General features: G+C 42.7%; 2 protein-coding genes and 1 long non-coding RNA gene across 5 annotated transcripts in view; 2 read left to right on the top strand and 1 right to left on the bottom strand.

Moving 5' to 3' along the window:
• The window catches only part of IGF2R (insulin like growth factor 2 receptor), a 57,444-nt gene extending 50,835 nt beyond the window's left edge, over positions 1–6,609 (top strand). Inside the window, exons 43-48 of the mRNA XM_079299275.1 lie at positions 1,307–1,453; positions 1,906–2,090; positions 2,495–2,681; positions 3,712–3,876; positions 4,461–4,530; positions 4,918–6,609. Coding sequence (XP_079155401.1) covers positions 1,307–1,453; positions 1,906–2,090; positions 2,495–2,681; positions 3,712–3,876; positions 4,461–4,530; positions 4,918–5,319 — 1,156 coding nt within the window. The 3' untranslated portion in view covers positions 5,320–6,609. The remainder of the gene's footprint in view (positions 1–1,306; positions 1,454–1,905; positions 2,091–2,494; positions 2,682–3,711; positions 3,877–4,460; positions 4,531–4,917) is intronic.
• LOC306798904 lies at positions 3,626–11,668 on the bottom strand. Of its 2 annotated transcripts, XR_013773501.1 has the most exons (3): positions 11,603–11,668; positions 8,479–8,593; positions 3,626–3,858 (listed from the first exon to the last, which is right to left on the bottom strand). It is a non-coding gene; the product is annotated as an uncharacterized lncRNA (long non-coding RNA). The 2 variants fall into 2 exon arrangements; XR_013773502.1 differs by lacking the exon at positions 11,603–11,668 and having other exon boundaries at positions 8,479–8,616.
• Positions 7,509–18,175, top strand: LOC306798898 (solute carrier family 22 member 2-like). 2 transcript variants are annotated; one of them, XM_079299280.1, is made up of 11 exons: positions 7,509–8,384; positions 10,472–10,575; positions 11,521–11,675; positions 13,722–13,890; positions 14,902–15,016; positions 15,108–15,214; positions 15,331–15,545; positions 15,819–15,927; positions 16,303–16,415; positions 17,450–17,549; positions 18,032–18,175. In XM_079299280.1, the coding sequence occupies exons 1-11, from the start codon at positions 7,983–7,985 to the stop codon at positions 18,096–18,098; spliced, it is 1,656 nt and encodes a 551-aa protein (XP_079155406.1). In that variant the 5' UTR covers positions 7,509–7,982; the 3' UTR covers positions 18,099–18,175. The 2 variants fall into 2 exon arrangements, with proteins under 2 accessions (XP_079155406.1, XP_079155407.1); XM_079299281.1 differs by lacking the exon at positions 7,509–8,384 and adding an exon at positions 8,485–8,631.
• Positions 18,176–18,385: the final 210 nt, after the last annotated feature.

Genomic DNA, 18,385 nt, shown 5'->3' with positions numbered 1-18,385 from the left:
TCCTTAAATCCCAGGGCAGAGACTGTCTGCTCTGTTGGACAGTCCCTAAAGTAATCCATGGTCTGTACTTGCAAGGCTTAGGGTCTTCAGGAGTTTGTGCAATTGTTCATTGCCATAAACATCATGTTTTGTATTTAAAATTTATGGGGAAAAAATTAAGCATTCTGCTTCTGAATTGGATCTGACAATGTCTTGGATGCTGCTGTTTTCAGTGTGAGTAGCCAATGTCATTGTACAACCACTCTTAACTATGTCCAAAATCTGTTTATTAAAGATTTTCTGTAGATAAGTGAGCTAATAAAGCTTGGTTTATTTCTGTGTATTTAATCAGAAGCTCTCTAAAATAAGCTATATATGCCTGATCACAAATACTAAGAAAGCTTTAGGACTTTTTGCTTAGTCTGGATATTATTAACTCTGTATTGCTTGTAGAGTTGGAAAACTGAACAAAATGCTCAGTGTGAGTTGAAGAGCTAGGCAGCCAAAGTCATAGTTTAGGAGTGGTATTCTCTAATTCAGTGCTCCCACTGAAACTGCATGCTGCTGGTTCCCCCCCTTTCCCCTTCCAAGGGCTAGAGAGGAGAAGTGGAGGCACAAAAGGCTTTGGCTCATGGGTTAAGATAACGATTTACTGGAAACAAAAATGAGATAAGCAAAGAAGCAGTAACAGCAATAATACCAATTTCAGAGGGTACAAGAAGGAGCTGAATGATTTCACCAAGATGATACATGATTGGGGTTCCTCTGCCATGCTGTATTGGCCCAGGAGGGACCTCTTCTCCCAAGAAAAGATGTCCTTCCCTCTGTCCCTAGCAATGATGTGAGCTGGTGTAGAATAACCTCTGGGTCCTGGCCATGGCCCTTCCTGGCTACTGCAAAAATATTACCCTGTTGTGGCCAGAACCAGGACACTAGGTTACACCTGTTATCCTGCTTAAATAAAAGGCAGGTTCAACATGCTGCAAAAAAGCAGTTTGATGTGTTTGTTAGCTAAAATATATCAGTAAAACCCTTTTAATACACTGTGGAAATTCTGGAATTTTCAATATGAAGTTCAGGTGCAGCCAGGTCTTCTAAAATCATGAAACTGCAGAAAAATCCAATGTAATTGTTTGGGTAGTTTTTTTATTGCTTTTTTTTTTTTGTTTTTTTTGTTTTTTTAACACTGCTTGACTATTTTATTCTAGGTGTGATGCTTAGGCAGGACATTGTCATATGTGGGTTAGCAGTTGTCTTTTCTTTTTATCAAGATGGTAAAAATTTGTTGCTTTTTCCTGGATCATCAGCTCTGTCTTTTATTTGGTAGGTTTGATGAAGAAAACTGTGCTTACTACATCACGTGGGACACACGTGCAGCTTGTGCTGTGAAGCAGCAGGAGGTAGAGGTGGTAAATGGAACAGTCATTAATCCTGCAACTGGGAAGAACTTTTCCTTGGGGGATGTTTATTCCAAGTGAGTAAAAAAAACCCAAAGCAACAGAATGCTAGAACTAGTTACCTTTCTGGAGAAGATTGCTACGCTGTGCCATTTACCTTAGCTGCAGAGCACACCATATGGATCTCACAGTCAGTAGTGTGTATGAACCACTGAATCATGCTTTTATCTTCATATTCTCTTAAACCTTTGGAGGTATTTATGTGTTCATTCACACGAGGGCAGTATAGCTGGAAAAATTTGCTTTCTGTGTTTGCTAAGCATTGTATTTATGCTAAATATAATCACTTACTTCTATGTCAGGGAGGAAGCCACAGTCCTGCATCTTTTCTGTTTGCTGATCTGGTCACTCATCTTGCTCTGGAATCAACCAGTGATAGCACCTACTGCTGCTGCCAGTCTTATGTCTTGGGAATAACCCCAGCCTGGGAGTTTAGACTTAAGAACAGACTTGTCCTCTGTTTCCTCAGGTTGTACACAGCTTCTGGTGATGTACGGACAAATGGTGATAAATATGTGTATCAAATTCAGCTTTCTGGTATTATGAACTCAAGTTTCTCAGAATGCTTTGGAGCAAACATCTGCCAGGTGAAAACTAATGAACGGCGCGTTCGGAGAGTTGGTTCTGCCAGAAATGCCAAATACTACGTTGATGGTAAGCACATGCTCACCAGACAGAATTGCTTGATATTCTGTGAATTGCTTCATCAGAAATTGGTGTTTGGTTTACAATATCTATGCTAATCCATTTCTGTAAAGCTATCCAAAGTCTGTCTAACATACTTTAGATTTCTTTTGGTTTTTTTTTTTTTTTTTTTTTTTTTTTTGCTATGTAAGTTCAGTTACAAATATGGCTTTAGTAGGGGTTAGGGCTTGACACTTGAAGACTGAAAGATGTGAAGTTGAAAGACTTTAGTAAAAACAATGCAAGATAGAAGACTTTAATTTCCTGTTTGCAATGATTTCCTTTAGCTAGCTGCTTTTCTTTCCAGGGTTTAGTGTTTACAGACTGTTCTCAAGGAAGTAGTAAGCAACAGTTTTTTTTTCTTGTTCTTGTAGATGATGATTTGGATGTCATATTTTCATCTGACTCCAGATGTGGTAAAGATAGCTCAAAGTTTGTGTCTTCAACCATTTTCTTCCACTGCAATCCAGAAGCAAAGGAAGGCATCCCCGAATTCCTTCATGAGACAGCAGATTGCCAGTATTTATTTACCTGGTACACATCTGCTGTGTGTCCATTAATGTGAGTAGTTAACTGTTTTCTGAAAGCAGCTTTTGTCAGCACTTCTCAGCAAAAGGTTTTCTGGTATTTATTTGTCACAGTGAAAAGTGAAGAAGCTAAAAAAGCAGTAGGGTTATAGATAAATTGATGATCATCTATGCAATGTTTGGTACATGACTACTAAATGAAATCTTGCCAAACTGATCTGGACCTAAAGCTGGACAGGCACAGTGGAATTAATATAATTGTTTTCACTAAGTAAAACCAACTGTAGCTAACAGAATATGCTGTTTCCTGTTACTGAGAGGAGCAAACAGTTTGTGGATGAGGTGTTTGGTTCCTCCTTGCCTTACTGGGAAACTTTGAAGCAGTGACAAAGACTGGCCTTCCTCTTTATCTGCCCACTTCTTTAACCTGAATTGGAAAATCATTACAGGTCTTCAAAGAATAATTAAGTATTTCTGCAGTTAAATATGATCAGCTAATCTACTGATTAGTGATGGGACAGTGTTAAAAGCAGAGTCTCTGTATCTAGATGCTTATACAACATTCTTGGCAGGTAGGCAGGCTCACTGAAAAGTGGAGTGACTGCTTCCGCAAGTGTTTGCTTTCTGATGGCTGGATTGAAAGCACAGGCAAACTCTTGATTCTGATTCAAACCTATTGAGGGAGTTTTGTGTCTGTAGTGCCACAGTCAGATAAAAGGTAGATAATTTCTCTAGCTGTTGCAGCTTGCTGAAGTGCAGATTTGCTTCTAAAACAGCAGCTTTGTGTGGATAACTGCTGCTGTGTAAGCTCTGGAATGCTTAATTGTACTCTGCAGTCTTGACTGTAGCTTCATGCACTATTTGATAGCATACTGGGATGTAGACAGAGTACATATATTTGTGTTTTTCAAGTTGTTTTTTTCTTAGATGAAATCCTCTAAATTCAGTTCCTACAGTTGTTAGGTTGGACTGACAGAATAGTGTGGCATGTCTTCTTTTAATCTGCTGTTTCTAATCCAGTTTAACAAAATTTATCAATAGAACTTTTCAATTTACATTGCTAGATCCACCAGTGATCCAGGAAACAATCAGCACCAGACAGATGAGGAGACCCAAACACATAGAGGTCTGTCAAGGAGAAGCCAGGCTGTTGGTGCTGTGCTTAGTGTCCTCTTGGTTGTTCTCACTGTGTGTCTCATAATCTTGCTGTTCTACAAAAAAGAGAGGAGGTAAGAAATTAAGAGGCTTTAGAAGTTTCTTTGTCGAGATCTGGTTTTCTGTCAGAAATGAAAGGGAAATAGTGAACTTCAGAGATTTAGGTTCTGTTTTTCTGTTGGCAACATCAACTGTCAAACTGCTGGTTCCTTTAAATTCTCCATTACTGTCTGAAGGCCTCTGTAAAGAGGGCTGGGGTGTGTACTGAGTTGGTCTAGCCTCTCTTGTAGGCAACTGCTAATTAAGGAGCATAAAACAGTATGGCAGTATTGTTAGTATTTCATGGTGTCAGGCTAGATCCATACAACAATGTCAAGGAAAAAGTGCTGTTCCTCTCCCTTCCAGACAACTTCTGTGGTATTTTTCCCTTCCATATGAAGGTCAGAGGGGTCTCAGAGCAGTCAGCCTGAAGCTGTCGCAAGGGGGAAGATGTACATCATCCCAGACTGGATTTTGATAGAGTGGTTCAGGATCAATGTGATAGTTTGCAGCTCCTTTGTTGACATACTTCATGTTGATGGTAAAAAGCCAATTAAGAAAAGTGAGTGCTAATAACTGGATATAGTTTTCCTAATGTCATATTCTTTCTTTTGTTTAGGGAAATTGTAATAAGCAAGATAACAAACTGCTGCAGAAGATCATCTGGTGTTTCCTACAAATACACAAAGGTAATACAGTGACAAAATCAAATTTGTTTCTTAATATGAAGCTTTTGTTAATAAATAAATAACCCCCTTAATTCCTAGTTCTTTTAGTGCATGGCAACCATACTGTATGGTGTGGCATCAGGAACATCACATAGCAGATATGTATGTATTTATATTATGAAATGGGAAAGGAAGATAGAGTTGAGGAAAGGCAGAGCAGTCTGTAAATCACCGAATAACATGTAAATGTACACGAAGAGAACAAAGTCTGTTTCAGCACAGTGAAAAGCTCTCTCACAGCTACCTTAAACCAAGGCTGTGCATGCTGTGGGGTGTGATGACTGGGGACATCAGTGTGTGTGTTGGTCTAGAGTGGCAGATACAGTCTCCTCTTTTCTTTTCTTGCAGATAAGCAGTGAGGAAGAGGCTAATGAGAATGAGACAGAGTGGCTTATGGAGGAAGTCGCAGCATCAAATCCAAGAACAGCAAAAGGAGGGCAGGAGAATGGTCATATTGCTACCAAGTCTGTTACATCTGAAGCCCTTACCTCTCTCCATGTGGATGACCTGGACAGTGAGGATGAAGTGTTAACCATTCCAGATGTAAAGATTCAAACAGGAAGAGGACTAGACAAGAGCAAGCATCCACAAAAGAAGCCACACAGTTTCGGCAGCGATAGCAAATCTTATTTACTGAACGGAGGAAGGGAAAGGAAAGCAATAGCCAAGCCAGGCCAGCAGCAGGCACAGAACTCTACAAATACAGCATCGTTTCATGATGATAGTGATGAGGACTTGTTGAATATTTAATAGCCCCTCTTGTGCCTAATCAAATATATATAGAGAGATTATATATAATGGGACAGCATTTCCAACCAAATACGAGGACTTCAGTCTGAAAGATTTTTTCTGAATTTTGCCTTTAACAAGAAACCATTGAAAAGGGAAGAAGAGAAAGATTTCTTGGTTGTTTACAATGATCTGTTCAGTAATGACTGGATTTCTAACATCCAGTTGGCTGACTTAGTTGACTCTCTCTAGCCAGGATTTTTTTTTTTTTTTTTTTAAAGTCTCAGCATAGATGTTAAATGCTTGCTTAAAAAAGAGAAACCTTTGAAAGGAAAGGATTAAGGCTCAATGAAGCTCCTGGCTTCTGAGATTCAAGTTACCTGACTACTATCATTTTAACTCCTTGTATTTATTGATCCTCACTACTCAGGTTTGCTTAATAGTAACATGTTCTTCCTGCCGGCAGGGTATTCTTCTATGGGCTCACCCATTGTGAGACAAGGAAAAGTATAACTTTTGTGTGTTGGGATGATTTGATGTAAATTTTGGAACTGGTCTAATTTATCCTGTAAATTTGAGCATCCATTCTAATTTAAACAGATCATTGGTTCAAAGATGTGGACTGAAAGGTACAATTCTACATTTAGTCTGAAATGATTGCTGTTCTTCGCATGGTATTTTTTCTTTTTTTGGTACTGGTCATATGACTGACTTCATCAGTATTTGCCTGAGCAGCTGACAAGCACCCAAAGATTTTTTTTTTTTTCCTTGATTATGGCTGGACTAGGCCAACTGCACAGAGAACCAGAGTTTTCAAGGAGGTAGAGGCAGAGTTCCTAAAATACAATCTGCACTACCAAGTTTGTCATCACCAAGAAAAACCCAAGGACTACAGGAGCCCTAGTCTGCATCATGCCTCTCTCTGGTATTGATTTCAAGAAAATAAATTTGGCCCAATATTTTCTGATAATGTAATTTCTAGTTTGTGTGCTATGAATCCTGGCCATGGTCATTGATTTGAAATGTTGCTGGTAATAAATGCAAGTCAGTTTTTCTCTAGCAGCCTTGCACCTCTACATATGTTTCCTAAATAAAATTATGGACAATGATGGGATTTCAAAGCATTGTACAAGAACATGCATTGGTCAGAATTTTTTGAAACTTTTTGTTGTTCCTTTTGGCTGGCTTATTCAGTTTCAACAATGGTTTCTTTTTATAAAAACTCCATTTTGAATCAAAATAGTGTAATATAAAATATTCAGCAATTTCAATAAAAGATATGAAGTGGGTATTCCAAATCCCACATCTCAAGTCTGAAATCTTTCTTGCACTATTCTGTATGCTGCTCACCAGTCTGGTGAGACCCTTTCCTGCTGTGGTGGTTAATACCTTAATCATGTCACTCAAAATGAGAACCAATGTTCAATGACATATATATCAGAATATATAGGTAGGCTCTAGTGGTATATTCTTTCTTTAATCAGACTTGGGTTTTCTTCCTTTTGTATTGTTACCAGTGCAGCTGGTAAAAAAGGAGAAAATGTGTGTGATATGGGGAATGACCTTGAAGTACTGGTCTGCAAAGCAGCCTTCATAGCTCTTCAGGCCACTCTTGGTCTGTAGCTGATGAGCAGTGAGACCAAGTTCTGTTTCAATGCCTGGGTCAGAATGCCATTCTAAGGTTAGTTTTGTTTTACATTTTTTTCCTTGTTGCCTAAGCTATTCCAATTGCTTTCCAGACAATTTTTCACCTTTTAAAATGTTTTTTTAAATGTTACCCTCGCTCATGTTTTTCTTTCTGATGTAAGGGTGCTGTTGTCAGCAAAAGATTTGGGAGTAGCTGGTATCTACCCATAGGCAGGACAATGTACCACTGGAGCCTAATATAACTGCATTTATTTGAGATGCCTGCAATGAAGTCTGCCTGAAGTCCTATAGGTCTTCTGTGGTAAAATAATATAGCTATTTTGGCCATAGATACTGTATGTTGTTGCTTTCCACAGCTATTCCCAGTGCATAGTTCTGTAGTGAATTTTTTTTCTTATTTGTATCATTGCAAAAATGTGGTCAGGTGAAAACTCTGTTCCCTGATGCAGGTGGGGAGAGGTTTTCCTCAGGAATGGAAGTGTGTGAGGGGTGAGACACACATGATACAGGTGTTTTCAGGAAAGCTCTTCCTTTACTCCTGTGTGGCTCAATGATAGACATTTCTTTTTCAGAGTGTACACACCTGTTGTTTACAGATCCTGGTTAAGAAGCTTTGTTCACATGTGCTGCCCAGCCATTCTGTGCTAAACCCATATGTTGCTTGTATGTTGGTAGAATTTTCCATTGATGTTCGCTCCTTAGAAATTCCTGTTATTTGAGGAGCTGACTTGCCTAATTTAAAAAAACAAACCAAAACCCTGACCAAAAACAGAAGGGCTGTGGCCCATAGGGGCTTTTCTAGAGAGCAGGAATAAGTGCACTGATTAAGGGTTAAAGGCAAATTCTCTCTGGGTGAATTGAGGTCTAATTTCAAATGAAACTGAAAAAATAGAGCTTGCAACATGTAGTTTAATAATTTATAGAGTTACTCTTGACTTTTGGTCAAATATCTTTGTTAAAGCTACTTAAGTAGCTTGGCTGCCAACTAAATACATCAGTGCAGCAGAGAGGACCTAGTTGAGGTTTTTGATGCCAAAATGCCAACCCTGGATGACATTTTAGAGCATGTTGGAGAGTTTGACAGGTTCCAGAAGCAAACCTTTTTTGTCCTGTGTTTGTTGTCCGCTTCCTTCACCCCGGTGTACGTGGGGGTCGTTTTCTTTGGGTTCACCCCCGAGCATCGCTGCTCCAGCCCCGGGGTGGCCGAGCTGAGCCAGCGCTGCGGCTGGAGCCTGGAGCAGCAGCTGAATCTGACGGTTCCCGAGTGGGATGGCCACGGGGGCAGCTTCAGCAGCCGCTGCAGAAGGTACGAGGTGGACTGGAACGCGACAGGCATCAGCTGCAGCGACCCCCTGGGCAGCCTGGGGAGCGCCGTGCCCCTCGGGCCCTGCCGGGACGGCTGGGTCTATGACTCCCCCGGCAGCTCGCTCGTCACAGAGGTACAAACAGCCCCTGCCCCGTCCCTCTGTGCAAGGTGAGGGGTGGGGGAGAGGTTGGTGGAGCCCTGGCTGTGTTCGAGCAGCCCCTGCTTACCTGGAGAAGGGGTTGTCTCTTACTGAGATCTTGCCCTTGGGGGTTTAGATGTCATCTTCCCTCTGTCCTTGCTGTGAAGTGTTGCCTTGGCTGCTCGGGAGGCTTATATCTCCAGCTGGGGAGCAAAGCATATTTCAGCAAATAAATCCCCAGGTAAAGTCCAGTTCTGAATGAAATTCCTGTCACATGAGAGGTCCGATTGGTGAAGGTGTGTAAACAGTGCAGCTAGCAGTGCTGCAAACAAAACTGGCCAATGCAAAGGCCTTAATTTCTCCCCACCACCCCCTTATTTTTCTTAATTTATTTTTTAATATAATTTTAAAAAACTTTAATTTTTTATTTTATTTTTTAAGAATGAAGTATTTTAAAGCCAGTTTTAAATAAAAATGAATGGCAATCAGTGTGGGGGAAAGGTATTGCCTCCCACAATTAAACAGCCTAATTCAGGAATAAACTGTAGAAAAGCCAATGACTTTCGTGTTCTCAGAAGGAATGTGAATAAACTGAAAGTGGTATTTAAGCTACTTGCAGTACTTTAGCAGTTTGGGTGATTTAAGAATAAACCAGTAACTGGGATAACAAGCTTGATCTCATCATAGAAAGTTTCACCAAATGTTTAGAGGTGGTCAGGATTCTTTCCCACTTAACAGGAGCAGTTAAAATCTGTGCTCTAGCACCTTCAGCATTCATTGAGTTTGTAAGAGATTGGCCCTAGATATAAGGCAGTGCACTCTAAGCGTGCCTCTTTCAGTGAGTTACAGGCTGTGAGCTATGGAAGTGAGGCACCTCAAATGCAGGGTGACCCAGGCTGCCTGCACAGCAGCTCGGCAGGCACACCTCACTGGAAAAGGCTCCAGCAGATCCTGTGGACCATCATCTCCTGAGGCTGTGGGAAGCTGGGCACTTGCAGTCTGTAGGGGCTCATGCAGTCATGTTCTCACATCAGTTGTCTCCCCTCTCCTGCTGAAGGGGGTGCAAAGCCAGGCCCATGGGGCGCTTCCTGTGTGGGATAACCAGAGATGTCACATAACTCTGCATTTTGTTAATGAGTTCCCATTTGTGACTGTTTCTCTGAAACTCCTCAGCTCTGTTATTTTGTCCTTTGCTCTGAGCGCTAAGGAAATGACAGTGCAGTGTAAACTGTGTTATTTCAAAGGAAAAGTTTGCATATGGAAGAACATCCTCATGGGAAGCTCCACAGAGCATCAGAAAAAATATTTGGTTTTGTGTTAACTATGGATGCATAGATTCAGCTAAACCCAGCTGCCAGGAGGAAGGGAAGGGATTCTTAGTCATATTTGGAGAGATTTTTGCAATAACTTTTTCTGCAGTAGCTTTTATGTATTTCAACAAGTAAGACTGGACAAGACTAGATGGCAAATATATGTAGGTACCCATAAAGCTTGGCCTGGATAAAAATATCTGCTCTCCAGACATATACAACAATGTAGCTGAGCTAAAACCAGAGCAGAGAGAAAATGCTGTGGCCTCAGGGCAGATGCAGATACTTCCACCCTCCTCCAGGAGACCAGTGCTCCATGGGTCATGGGACAAGGCAGGCTCTTGAAGGCATCAAAGATGCTTTTGGTGAAGGCATCACTCTTAGTCCTGAGTGCCTCTATGAGGCAACAAGAATTACTTAGAAATGTTCACCATCAGCCACAAAAAAAGAGCAATTTGAAGAACTCAGGGTTATCATCAGATCCATGCTGATTTGGTCAATGAGGGCAAACCTGGTGCCAGTTTTGACAGATAATAACTCATGCTCTTTCCAGAACAGAGAGATGGGACATGAATGGGAAATGCCAGTAAACTGCTCAAGGGTTTGTTCCAGTTTTTAACGTTGGGCAATCAGTTAAGTTAGTAGGATTTCCGTGTGCTGACAAAACAGGCATTGACCCAGAAACAAGTTTAAATCTTTAACTGAAGAGTTGTGGACACAAGCCAGCTCCTCATTTCACTCTTTTGTCTCTGGCTGTGGTTGCTCCTTTAGTTTGACCTGGTGTGTGAGGACTCCTGGAAGCTGGATCTCTTTCAGTCTGCTGTGAACGCTGGGTTCTTTATTGGCTCCATCAACATTGGCTACATTGCAGACAGGTAGGTGTGGCCTGACAGCAAATCCCTCTGACCTGCCTTATCCGTGTTCAGCAGCCAAACTTAGACGAGGGGTTGTGCAACTGATCTCTGCTCTTCTGAGCACCAGGTCATCCCCCTGGATGTTCATGTGCAGCATGAGCCAGTATCCTGCCTTCTAGGTTGAGCTGGTGGTTAGCACAGATCTGCTCAGTGAGCCCAGCAGAGCCCACGAGGGCTATTTAAAACTGTGCACCCCAAACTTCCTCCTGTGCCACATCAGAGCCCTCGGGTGTTAACCAAAGCCAGGAAATGCTGGTTTGGATCTCCCACATCTGTCACACTCTGTGTGGCTGCAGCTTGGAAATATTTTGCTTATTTTGGAGTAGCTTAGAGATAATTGGCCCAGATTGCCAGATGTGTATAGCAGCAGCCACTGTGGAAAAAGCAGATAATCACTCTAGCTCTGTGTTCAGAGCCTGGAGTTAAAAATAAACAAATGCCAGTACTCTTGGGTCCATTTTCACCTTGCTCCCATTCTGCCTAGGACTGTTAGTAAAAGCAGGCTCTGACTCTCCAGCTGTGAAATGCAGCCCACCCACAAGTAGATCCATACATTTCTAGTGTTTTAAAGGCTAAAGTTGTGGTAAAAAATCCCTTATAAATCTGGTGTGTGTGGAAATATCAGAGTCATAATATTAACCCATACTTATTTTTCACTCCCAATGTAATATATGTAAATATGGGACTATAATTTTTTTCTTTAAAGTTTTTGTGAAATTGCTGAGCAACAAGCACAGTAACCTTTCATGGCACAGAAAAGCAGACAAGTGAGTAATGGGCAAAGAAAAAAAAGTACATCTCTGTTTTGCATAGCAAAATTATGGGTTTTTCCCCCTGAAGATACACAAAGCTTAAAATGCTTCCATGACTAGTGGTTTGCTTTATGCCTATCATTTCCCAATCCAGGTTTGGCCGTAAATTTTGCCTTTTAACAACAATTGCTGCAAATATTTTGTGTGGAATCCTCCTGGTCTTCGTGCCCACCTACCTGTGGATAGTCATCATCCGGTTCTTGCAAGGGCTGGTCAGCAAGGGCTGCTGGACTGCAGGCTACATCCTGGGTGAGTGCAGCACCTTTTCCCAGCTACAGAAGGTGAAGGAACAAAACTCAACTCCAAAAAACTTAAAAAAAAAAAAAAAGCCATTTTAAAAATACCTCCCATGGTGTTTTATTAAGGAGTTTTCTCCTTCTTTGACTTCTCAGGATATTTACAAGCACTGTCATTAGGGAGAAACAGCAGCAGCCTCCAAAGCTTGAGTGAGTGGTGATACATTAGGGCTCTTACCTCAAGATGGGCTTTCTCCTGTTGTAGAGCTCACCTTTGCAGATCTGTGTGGGCTCCATGGCTCCTCTTCCATCAGGCTCTGGCTGGGGAAGGTGAGCAGGCAAACACAGCCCCTCCGGCCCAGGCACAGACAGAATGGTGACAGAGGAGGCCATTAAAGAAGCAGGCAGAGGGTGGGGAAAACTTGAGACACTTTTTATGACACAAAGATCAGTAAAGGGCAAACAGAGGTTTTGGAACCTAAAAATAACTGAAGAACAACACGTACCTGCTGATAAAAAGACAAGGTGTTAGTGTACCTGTGTGTATCCACTGGGATACCTGGCCAAGCCACGGAGGAGCCAGCCTGTGTGGGTGCCTCTCCCAGTGCCCTGCACCAGCTGTGCTGCTGCTGAGGCACAGCTGTGCAGCCAGGCTGGGTCTGGGCCCAGTCAGGAACAATTTCTGGTTCAGAGCAGAGCTGCCTGGGACTTCTCTGATTTTTTTTAGAGTGAAGTTCAGTCCCTTGTCATAAATCCCAATGGCAGACAATCAGTGAAGCAGCAGATTAACTGTTTTAATAGAACTGGGTTAGGTGGCTCTATCAAACGTCTCTGAGAGATGCAGTTCATTGTGAGAGCTGTTAAAATGTAAAAGTCAGTGCCCTAAACTTCCATTAAGTCTTTCAGAGTGGACATCTTGTTAATTCAGTTATTCAGATGTCTGATATAAATAAAATAAAATCACCTATCCTACAGTCCAGACTGTCTTCTGCTAAGACATGAATTATTCCTCCCTGTGGATTTCTGGATGCTTGCTTGGCCTCTTAAATATTTTCCTGGCACACATGAAATCTCCATCCCATCTTCTGGGGAACTTTAGGCCACTTTAGAGCACAAAGTCCCTTCCAGGACAATGACTAACCCTATCCTGATATTTTCTCTCTGTTACATCCTGTTACTCCTGGATTCTTGTATGAAAAAGATCCTGAACCAGCCTCAAAGCTCCCTTAAATTAGTATCTTCCCCTTAAGGGTGGCCAGTACTGAATATCCAGGCAAGGATAGAAGGACAGAACAACCTTGTTATCTTGCTCCTCTGGGGCATTTGTCTGCTCTTCTGCTGGTTCTGGCTCAGTCCTGCTGAGCCTGAGGAGGTGTCTTTGTGCATCATTCAGCTGAGCAGAATTAGCTAATCTGTGGTTTCATAACTCAGAAATTCATTTGGCTGCTAATTAGTTCCTTACTGTTCTTTTTCTAATGAGTTTGCTTTCTTGAAGTCGCACAACTGGATGCAAAATGTGTGCTTGTGCCTGCCTGCTGGAATAGCTCCTTTTAATTCAGTATCAGCAAGACTGAGCGTGTAGGTCTGTGCTGTGGGGCGGAGATGCAGAGTGCAGAGGAATGGTGGCCCCAGCCTGGCCTGGGAGCTCTGTGTCATCCCCTGATACAGGCTTTCCTTATGTCTTGGAGAGAGATGCAGGCTGTGCTTTGGAAACAAAATATTCAGCTTTGTTGTTGGGTTGGAGACATCAGGCGGGTTGGTGTTACATTTCACAAGACAATCTGTCTGTGTGCTTTGAGGAATGGCTGATTTAGTGGGATGTCTGGAGCAGAGGCTGTCCCTGTGTGCCTCAGTGCACGGCCAGCAGCGCTGCTCTCCTCCTGCTGGAGCCCCGGAGCCAGGGGAGCGCACCAGGGGCTCTGTCTGCAGCCATTATGCCTGGAATCTCGCGGTCGCCAAGGTTTTTCCGAGGCATTTGCACAGCACTGGTGCTCCAGATGACCCCGAGCTGGCCGTGCAGCGTGGGGCAGCAGCTCTCACTGTCCCCTGCCCATTGCAGTGACAGAAGTGGTCGGCCCGCAGTACCGGCGGACGGTGGGGATCCTCTACCAGGCCGCGTTCTCCGTCGGGCTCCTGGCCTTCGACGCCATCGCCTACGCCATCCCTCACTGGCGCTGGCTGCAGCTCACTGTCACCCTGCCCACCTGCTTCCTCCTGCTCTACTACTGGTAATGCCCTTTTCTTGCTCCTCTGGCCCAAAGCGCCCGGCTGCCTCTGCTTGCCGGGGCTCGGCACTCACGGAGACCAGGCACTCCTCCCTGGCACAAGGAGGAGGCTCCCAGCAAAAAGGAGAGGGAAATAGCACCCCTCAGCACCTGAGATCTTGTGGAATCCTAACCTGTGCGCCTCGCCTGACCTCGTATTTGAAAAACAGACCCCTGGGAAAATTGTATTAGTATAAGTTATTATTTTCTTTGCGCAATACACAGTTGAAAATAGGAGCATTGGCATAACTTGGTTAGTCTTACACTGAAAATATGGTTATTGACAGATTGTCTAATGCTGACAGAACTGTAACAGGTTGTTAGCATGTTCCTTTAAGGCAGAAAAGTTGCAGGTTTTTGTGGTCCAACTGAAAAAAAAAGCATGTGGGTGCTGCTTCATTTTAGTGTCTCTTCTCTCTTTTTAATCAATATTTTTTTAGTTTGAGTGCTCTGGATTTGAGAAATTGTCTGGATGGGTCAAGAGGTTAGGAATAGTAGAAAGAAATTTGTTACTTTCCTTCTTCCATATTTTTTAATTGGTGTGCCAGTTCTAACTTAATTAGTACTTCTTAACCTATATTGGTAGAAGTGAAAAATGGCTCCCTAAAAAGAGCTGGTTTGTGGTGAACAGGCTGGATAAGGGGAGAGCACTATTCTCCCTCAAAGCTTCACTCTGATTTATCTTTAGTAAACTCCTCTTTGGCTAAAGCCACTACCTCAACTGTTCCTCTTCCAATCTCAGCCATGAGATATATTACTTTTCCTGACTGGGGGAGTGGAAATTAGCACATGAAACAAAAAACCAAACCAAACAAAAACAAGAACAAACAAACAAAAAAAACCCCGAAACAAAAACCCAAAATAAACAAACAAAAAAATCCGTCTACCTCTATTTAATCCCTCCAGAGTCTCCACCCACAGGAGAACAGGTAGGCTTTATGTTTTGTTGTATAATGGCATCCACCTGCATTGTAGGTGCCTCCCAGAGTCTCCCAGGTGGCTGATATCTCAAGGAAAAAATGACAAAGCTATGAAAATTGTCAGCGATATCGCTAAAAAAAATCAGAAAAAGATGCCTTCCCATTTTAAGGTGAGCTCAGGGTTTGCTTGTGCTTGTAAGCATCACTTGCATCAGTTCCTCCCAGAGAAATTTAATGTACTATGTACTGGCTCTTCCATAGGATATTAAATTTGAAGAGGAAGATTGTGGAAAGCAGAATCCCTCACTCATTGACCTTTTCAGGACACCCCAGATAAGAAAAAACACGCTCATTTTGATGTACAACTGGTAAGAGTACAACGCTAGAGAGCTGGTTTTGGAGCTCTGGATTTGAAATCTCCATCAGGGCACGGATATCTGTTCCCTTACTATCTAACAAATCCAGGATGCTCTTCTCTGCCCAGGTTCACGAGCTCCATCCTCTACCAGGGGCTCATCATGCACATGGGAATGGCTGCTGAGAACATGTACCTGGATTTCCTCTACTCTGCACTTGTTGAGTTCCCAGCTGCCTTCATCATCATCCTCACTATTGACCGCGTGGGGAGGCGCTACCCCTGGGCCCTGTCAAACCTGGTGGCTGGGGCTGCCTGCCTGGCCACAGCCCTCATCCCAGAGGGTGAGTCACCTGAAAGAAGCCCTGTGGGGGCTTCCCACCCTGTCCTCTGGAGCCTCCATGCTGCTTTGTGAGGGTCCCTTTGCCACTGCTCATGCGGCCTCACTGTTCCCGTTCCCTCACTCACATGGGTGAAACAGAAATAAATCCAACATCCCTTAAAAACACCAACTGCCATGGGGTCAGAGGCCCCCACAAATTAACACTGTTGTAGTAATTGACACCTGTTAAGTCACTGGGATGCTTTTAAATGCGTTGAATGTATTTTCTCTACAGATCTACATTGGTTAAAAGTGATTACTGGTTGCATTGGGAGAATGGGAATTACAATGGCTTTTGAAATGGTTTGCTTTGTGAACACAGAACTGTATCCAACTTATATCAGGTGGGTGCATCCTCTCCCCAGGTGGCATTTGGCCTGGAAACAAATAGTTGAGGCTGATGTGTATGTTATGTTATGCTAAATTAAGTTATCCTCAAATGTGTCAGAAATACACAGGTACTGTTGAATATGAAGTAGGTGAAGCACAATTAAAATGCTTTAAAAAGGTAGCTTAATAAAGAAAAGAAATGTACTTTTAGATGAGGGGAAACTCACACGACTGAATTAAAGGGCAAATTTGGGAGAAAAAGGGTGGATGAGGGATCTGAAGTTCTTCACAGTGCCTGGATCTGTCCTGTGGGAGGGTTTGAGCTGTGTTCCATCCCTTTCCAGCTGCAGTACTCTGACACTAACATCATGCCTTTGCTGCCAAACTAGGAATCTCGGGGTGATGGTCTGCTCCTCTTTGTGTGATATTGGTGGAGTCATCGTGCCATTCATTGTCTACAGACTGGTGGAGATCTGGCACGATCTGCCACTGATTGTCTTCAGTAAGTTCCACCTTCCCTCCTTGCCGGCCCCTTCCAGGGTGCAGGGGGGTAAACAAGTTCCAAAGGAGGGAAAAGCCACCAACATAACTTCTTTAAGTTCAGCAGAAGCCCCTTGCTCTCTACAGGGCCTTAGCCTTCTGTTTGTGATGAACTGGAACTTGTTTATGCACTCATGTCTCCCTCGCCCCATGATTTCTCCTTGCATTTTAAAGGAAGTTAGAATGGAATACACATTTGACAGATGGTAAAGAGCTCAAAAAAATTTTGATGAGCTTAATATTTGATGGATTTACTGCTCTTCTGTGAGTTATATTGTCTCTGTCCAGCAGTCAAACCCTAGAATTTCATGTAGTTGCCTATTTAATGGAGTACAAGTATGGCTTCAGCTTTTCTGACACTTTGTTTACTGGCTCTTCTCCAGCTGCTTGGAAAGTGGCTAGTAAATAAATGCAAGATAAGTTTTGCAGACTAGTGACTTGAGCTCTCAGGTCAGGGCCTGCAGCACTTTTATGAATCTTCAGGTAAGCACATTATTTACAGAAAAATACCTTGAATGGCAATATGAAGATTTTAACAGACAGGATATCTAGAAGGATGCTTAGTAGATTTAAAATACATGCCAAACATGTGCAAACTGGATAAAAGAAATTATCAGTGAGAATTTGATCATATTGCTTAGAAGATAATACATTGTGTAAACATTTTCTAATCTTATGTGAATAGAATAGAGATGGAATTGCTTTCCTGACATGCTCTAGCACTAAAAAGGGTTCTTTCCTCTATGAAGGAAGGATCTGTCCAGTTTGAGGTGTCCTAGCTCATGCATAACTCACAAGAGGAGTTGGCTTGGTGCTGTCTCCACAGGGCAGCTACATTCTCCATTTTTGCAACAGCATGACAATTTTGCATATAGAAACTTGAGGTGCACATCTTCGGTGAAGAACAAAATAAAGTGCCTTTGACAAGGCCATTCTGTCTGGAAGCAGCAAGTGGTTGATAAATGCTTACAAGCTCCTTGTGCCTCTGTTTTGAAGCTGTGCTTGGTGTAATTGCGGGTGGATTGGTGCTGCTTCTGCCTGAAACTAAAGGAAGAGTTTTGCCTGAGACTGTGGAGGATGTTGAAAACTTTCACAGGTGAGTCATGATGATGAATTTGTAGCAGTTTTCACTTGAAATTCAGCAAAATCCCTGTCCAGAGGGAATCCCAGGGGTTACTTGGCTGCCTTGTTTTTTTCCAAGAAGTTGCTGAGTTATTTCCAGACTCTCACTGGACAAATTCTGGACTCCTTTTACCCCATGTCTATCTAGGCATCTTGAAAACAAGTAACCTAGGCCTTTACTGGCCTGTGAATAGCTGCACTAGTCTCTCAAATATGCTGCAACACCATTAGAAATGATATTTGTATCAAGAAAAACCCTTAACAATTGAACAGAAAAAAGGAAGTCTTGATAGCAGCTTCACATGTGGAGTGGGAAGGGCCAGTATCTGCTGAGAATCCAGAGCAAACCTAGGGGAATACATATGATCATTTTTGGAGGCCAAGGCTGAGCAGGTGAAGAACTTGAACAGCTGAACAGCTTCATTCCTGGTTATGTTCATGTTATTACTCTTGCAGGCAAAGTGCTCCAAAGGCCAACAAAATCTATCTCCAGGTCCAAGGATCAGAAGTAGCACGTGGCTGAAGAAGGCATAACTCTTGCTGGGCAGTCTGCTTTAGGGCAGCAGCATGGAAAAACCAGTCAGAATAAATACCCTCTCAAAAGTCCTGCCTTTCTTATTTCAATTTCTATGCATATCCTTTATTTACAGCATTTAGGGTTTTCTGATGGGATTGTCTCTATTGCTGCCTAGCTGCTTTCCCCAGGGTACACTGAGAGAAACATATTTTAGGGCTGGGAAAGTTTTGTATCAGCTGTGTGGACTTCAAGAGATCTTAACTTGAGCATGGTGAGATCCATACCAGTAAAAC

Source organism: Erithacus rubecula (assembly GCF_903797595.1).
Source record: "Erithacus rubecula genome assembly, chromosome: 2".
Lineage (NCBI taxonomy): Eukaryota > Metazoa > Chordata > Aves > Passeriformes > Muscicapidae > Erithacus > Erithacus rubecula.
The sequence above is the reverse complement of the archived record's forward strand: the minus strand, read 5'-3'. Positions and strand labels throughout refer to the sequence as shown.

Excerpts from the sequence above, each read along its gene's own strand:
- LOC306798898 (XM_079299280.1), top strand. The coding sequence starts at position 7,983 with ATGCCAACCCTGGATGACATTTTAGAGCATGTTGGAGAGTTTGACAGG. Across the intron at positions 10,576-11,520 it reads ATTGGCTACATTGCAGACAG|GTTTGGCCGTAAATTTTGCC; the intron begins GTAGGTGTGGCC and ends TTCCCAATCCAG. Across the intron at positions 13,891-14,901 it reads TTCCTCCTGCTCTACTACTG|GTGCCTCCCAGAGTCTCCCA; the intron begins GTAATGCCCTTT and ends CCTGCATTGTAG.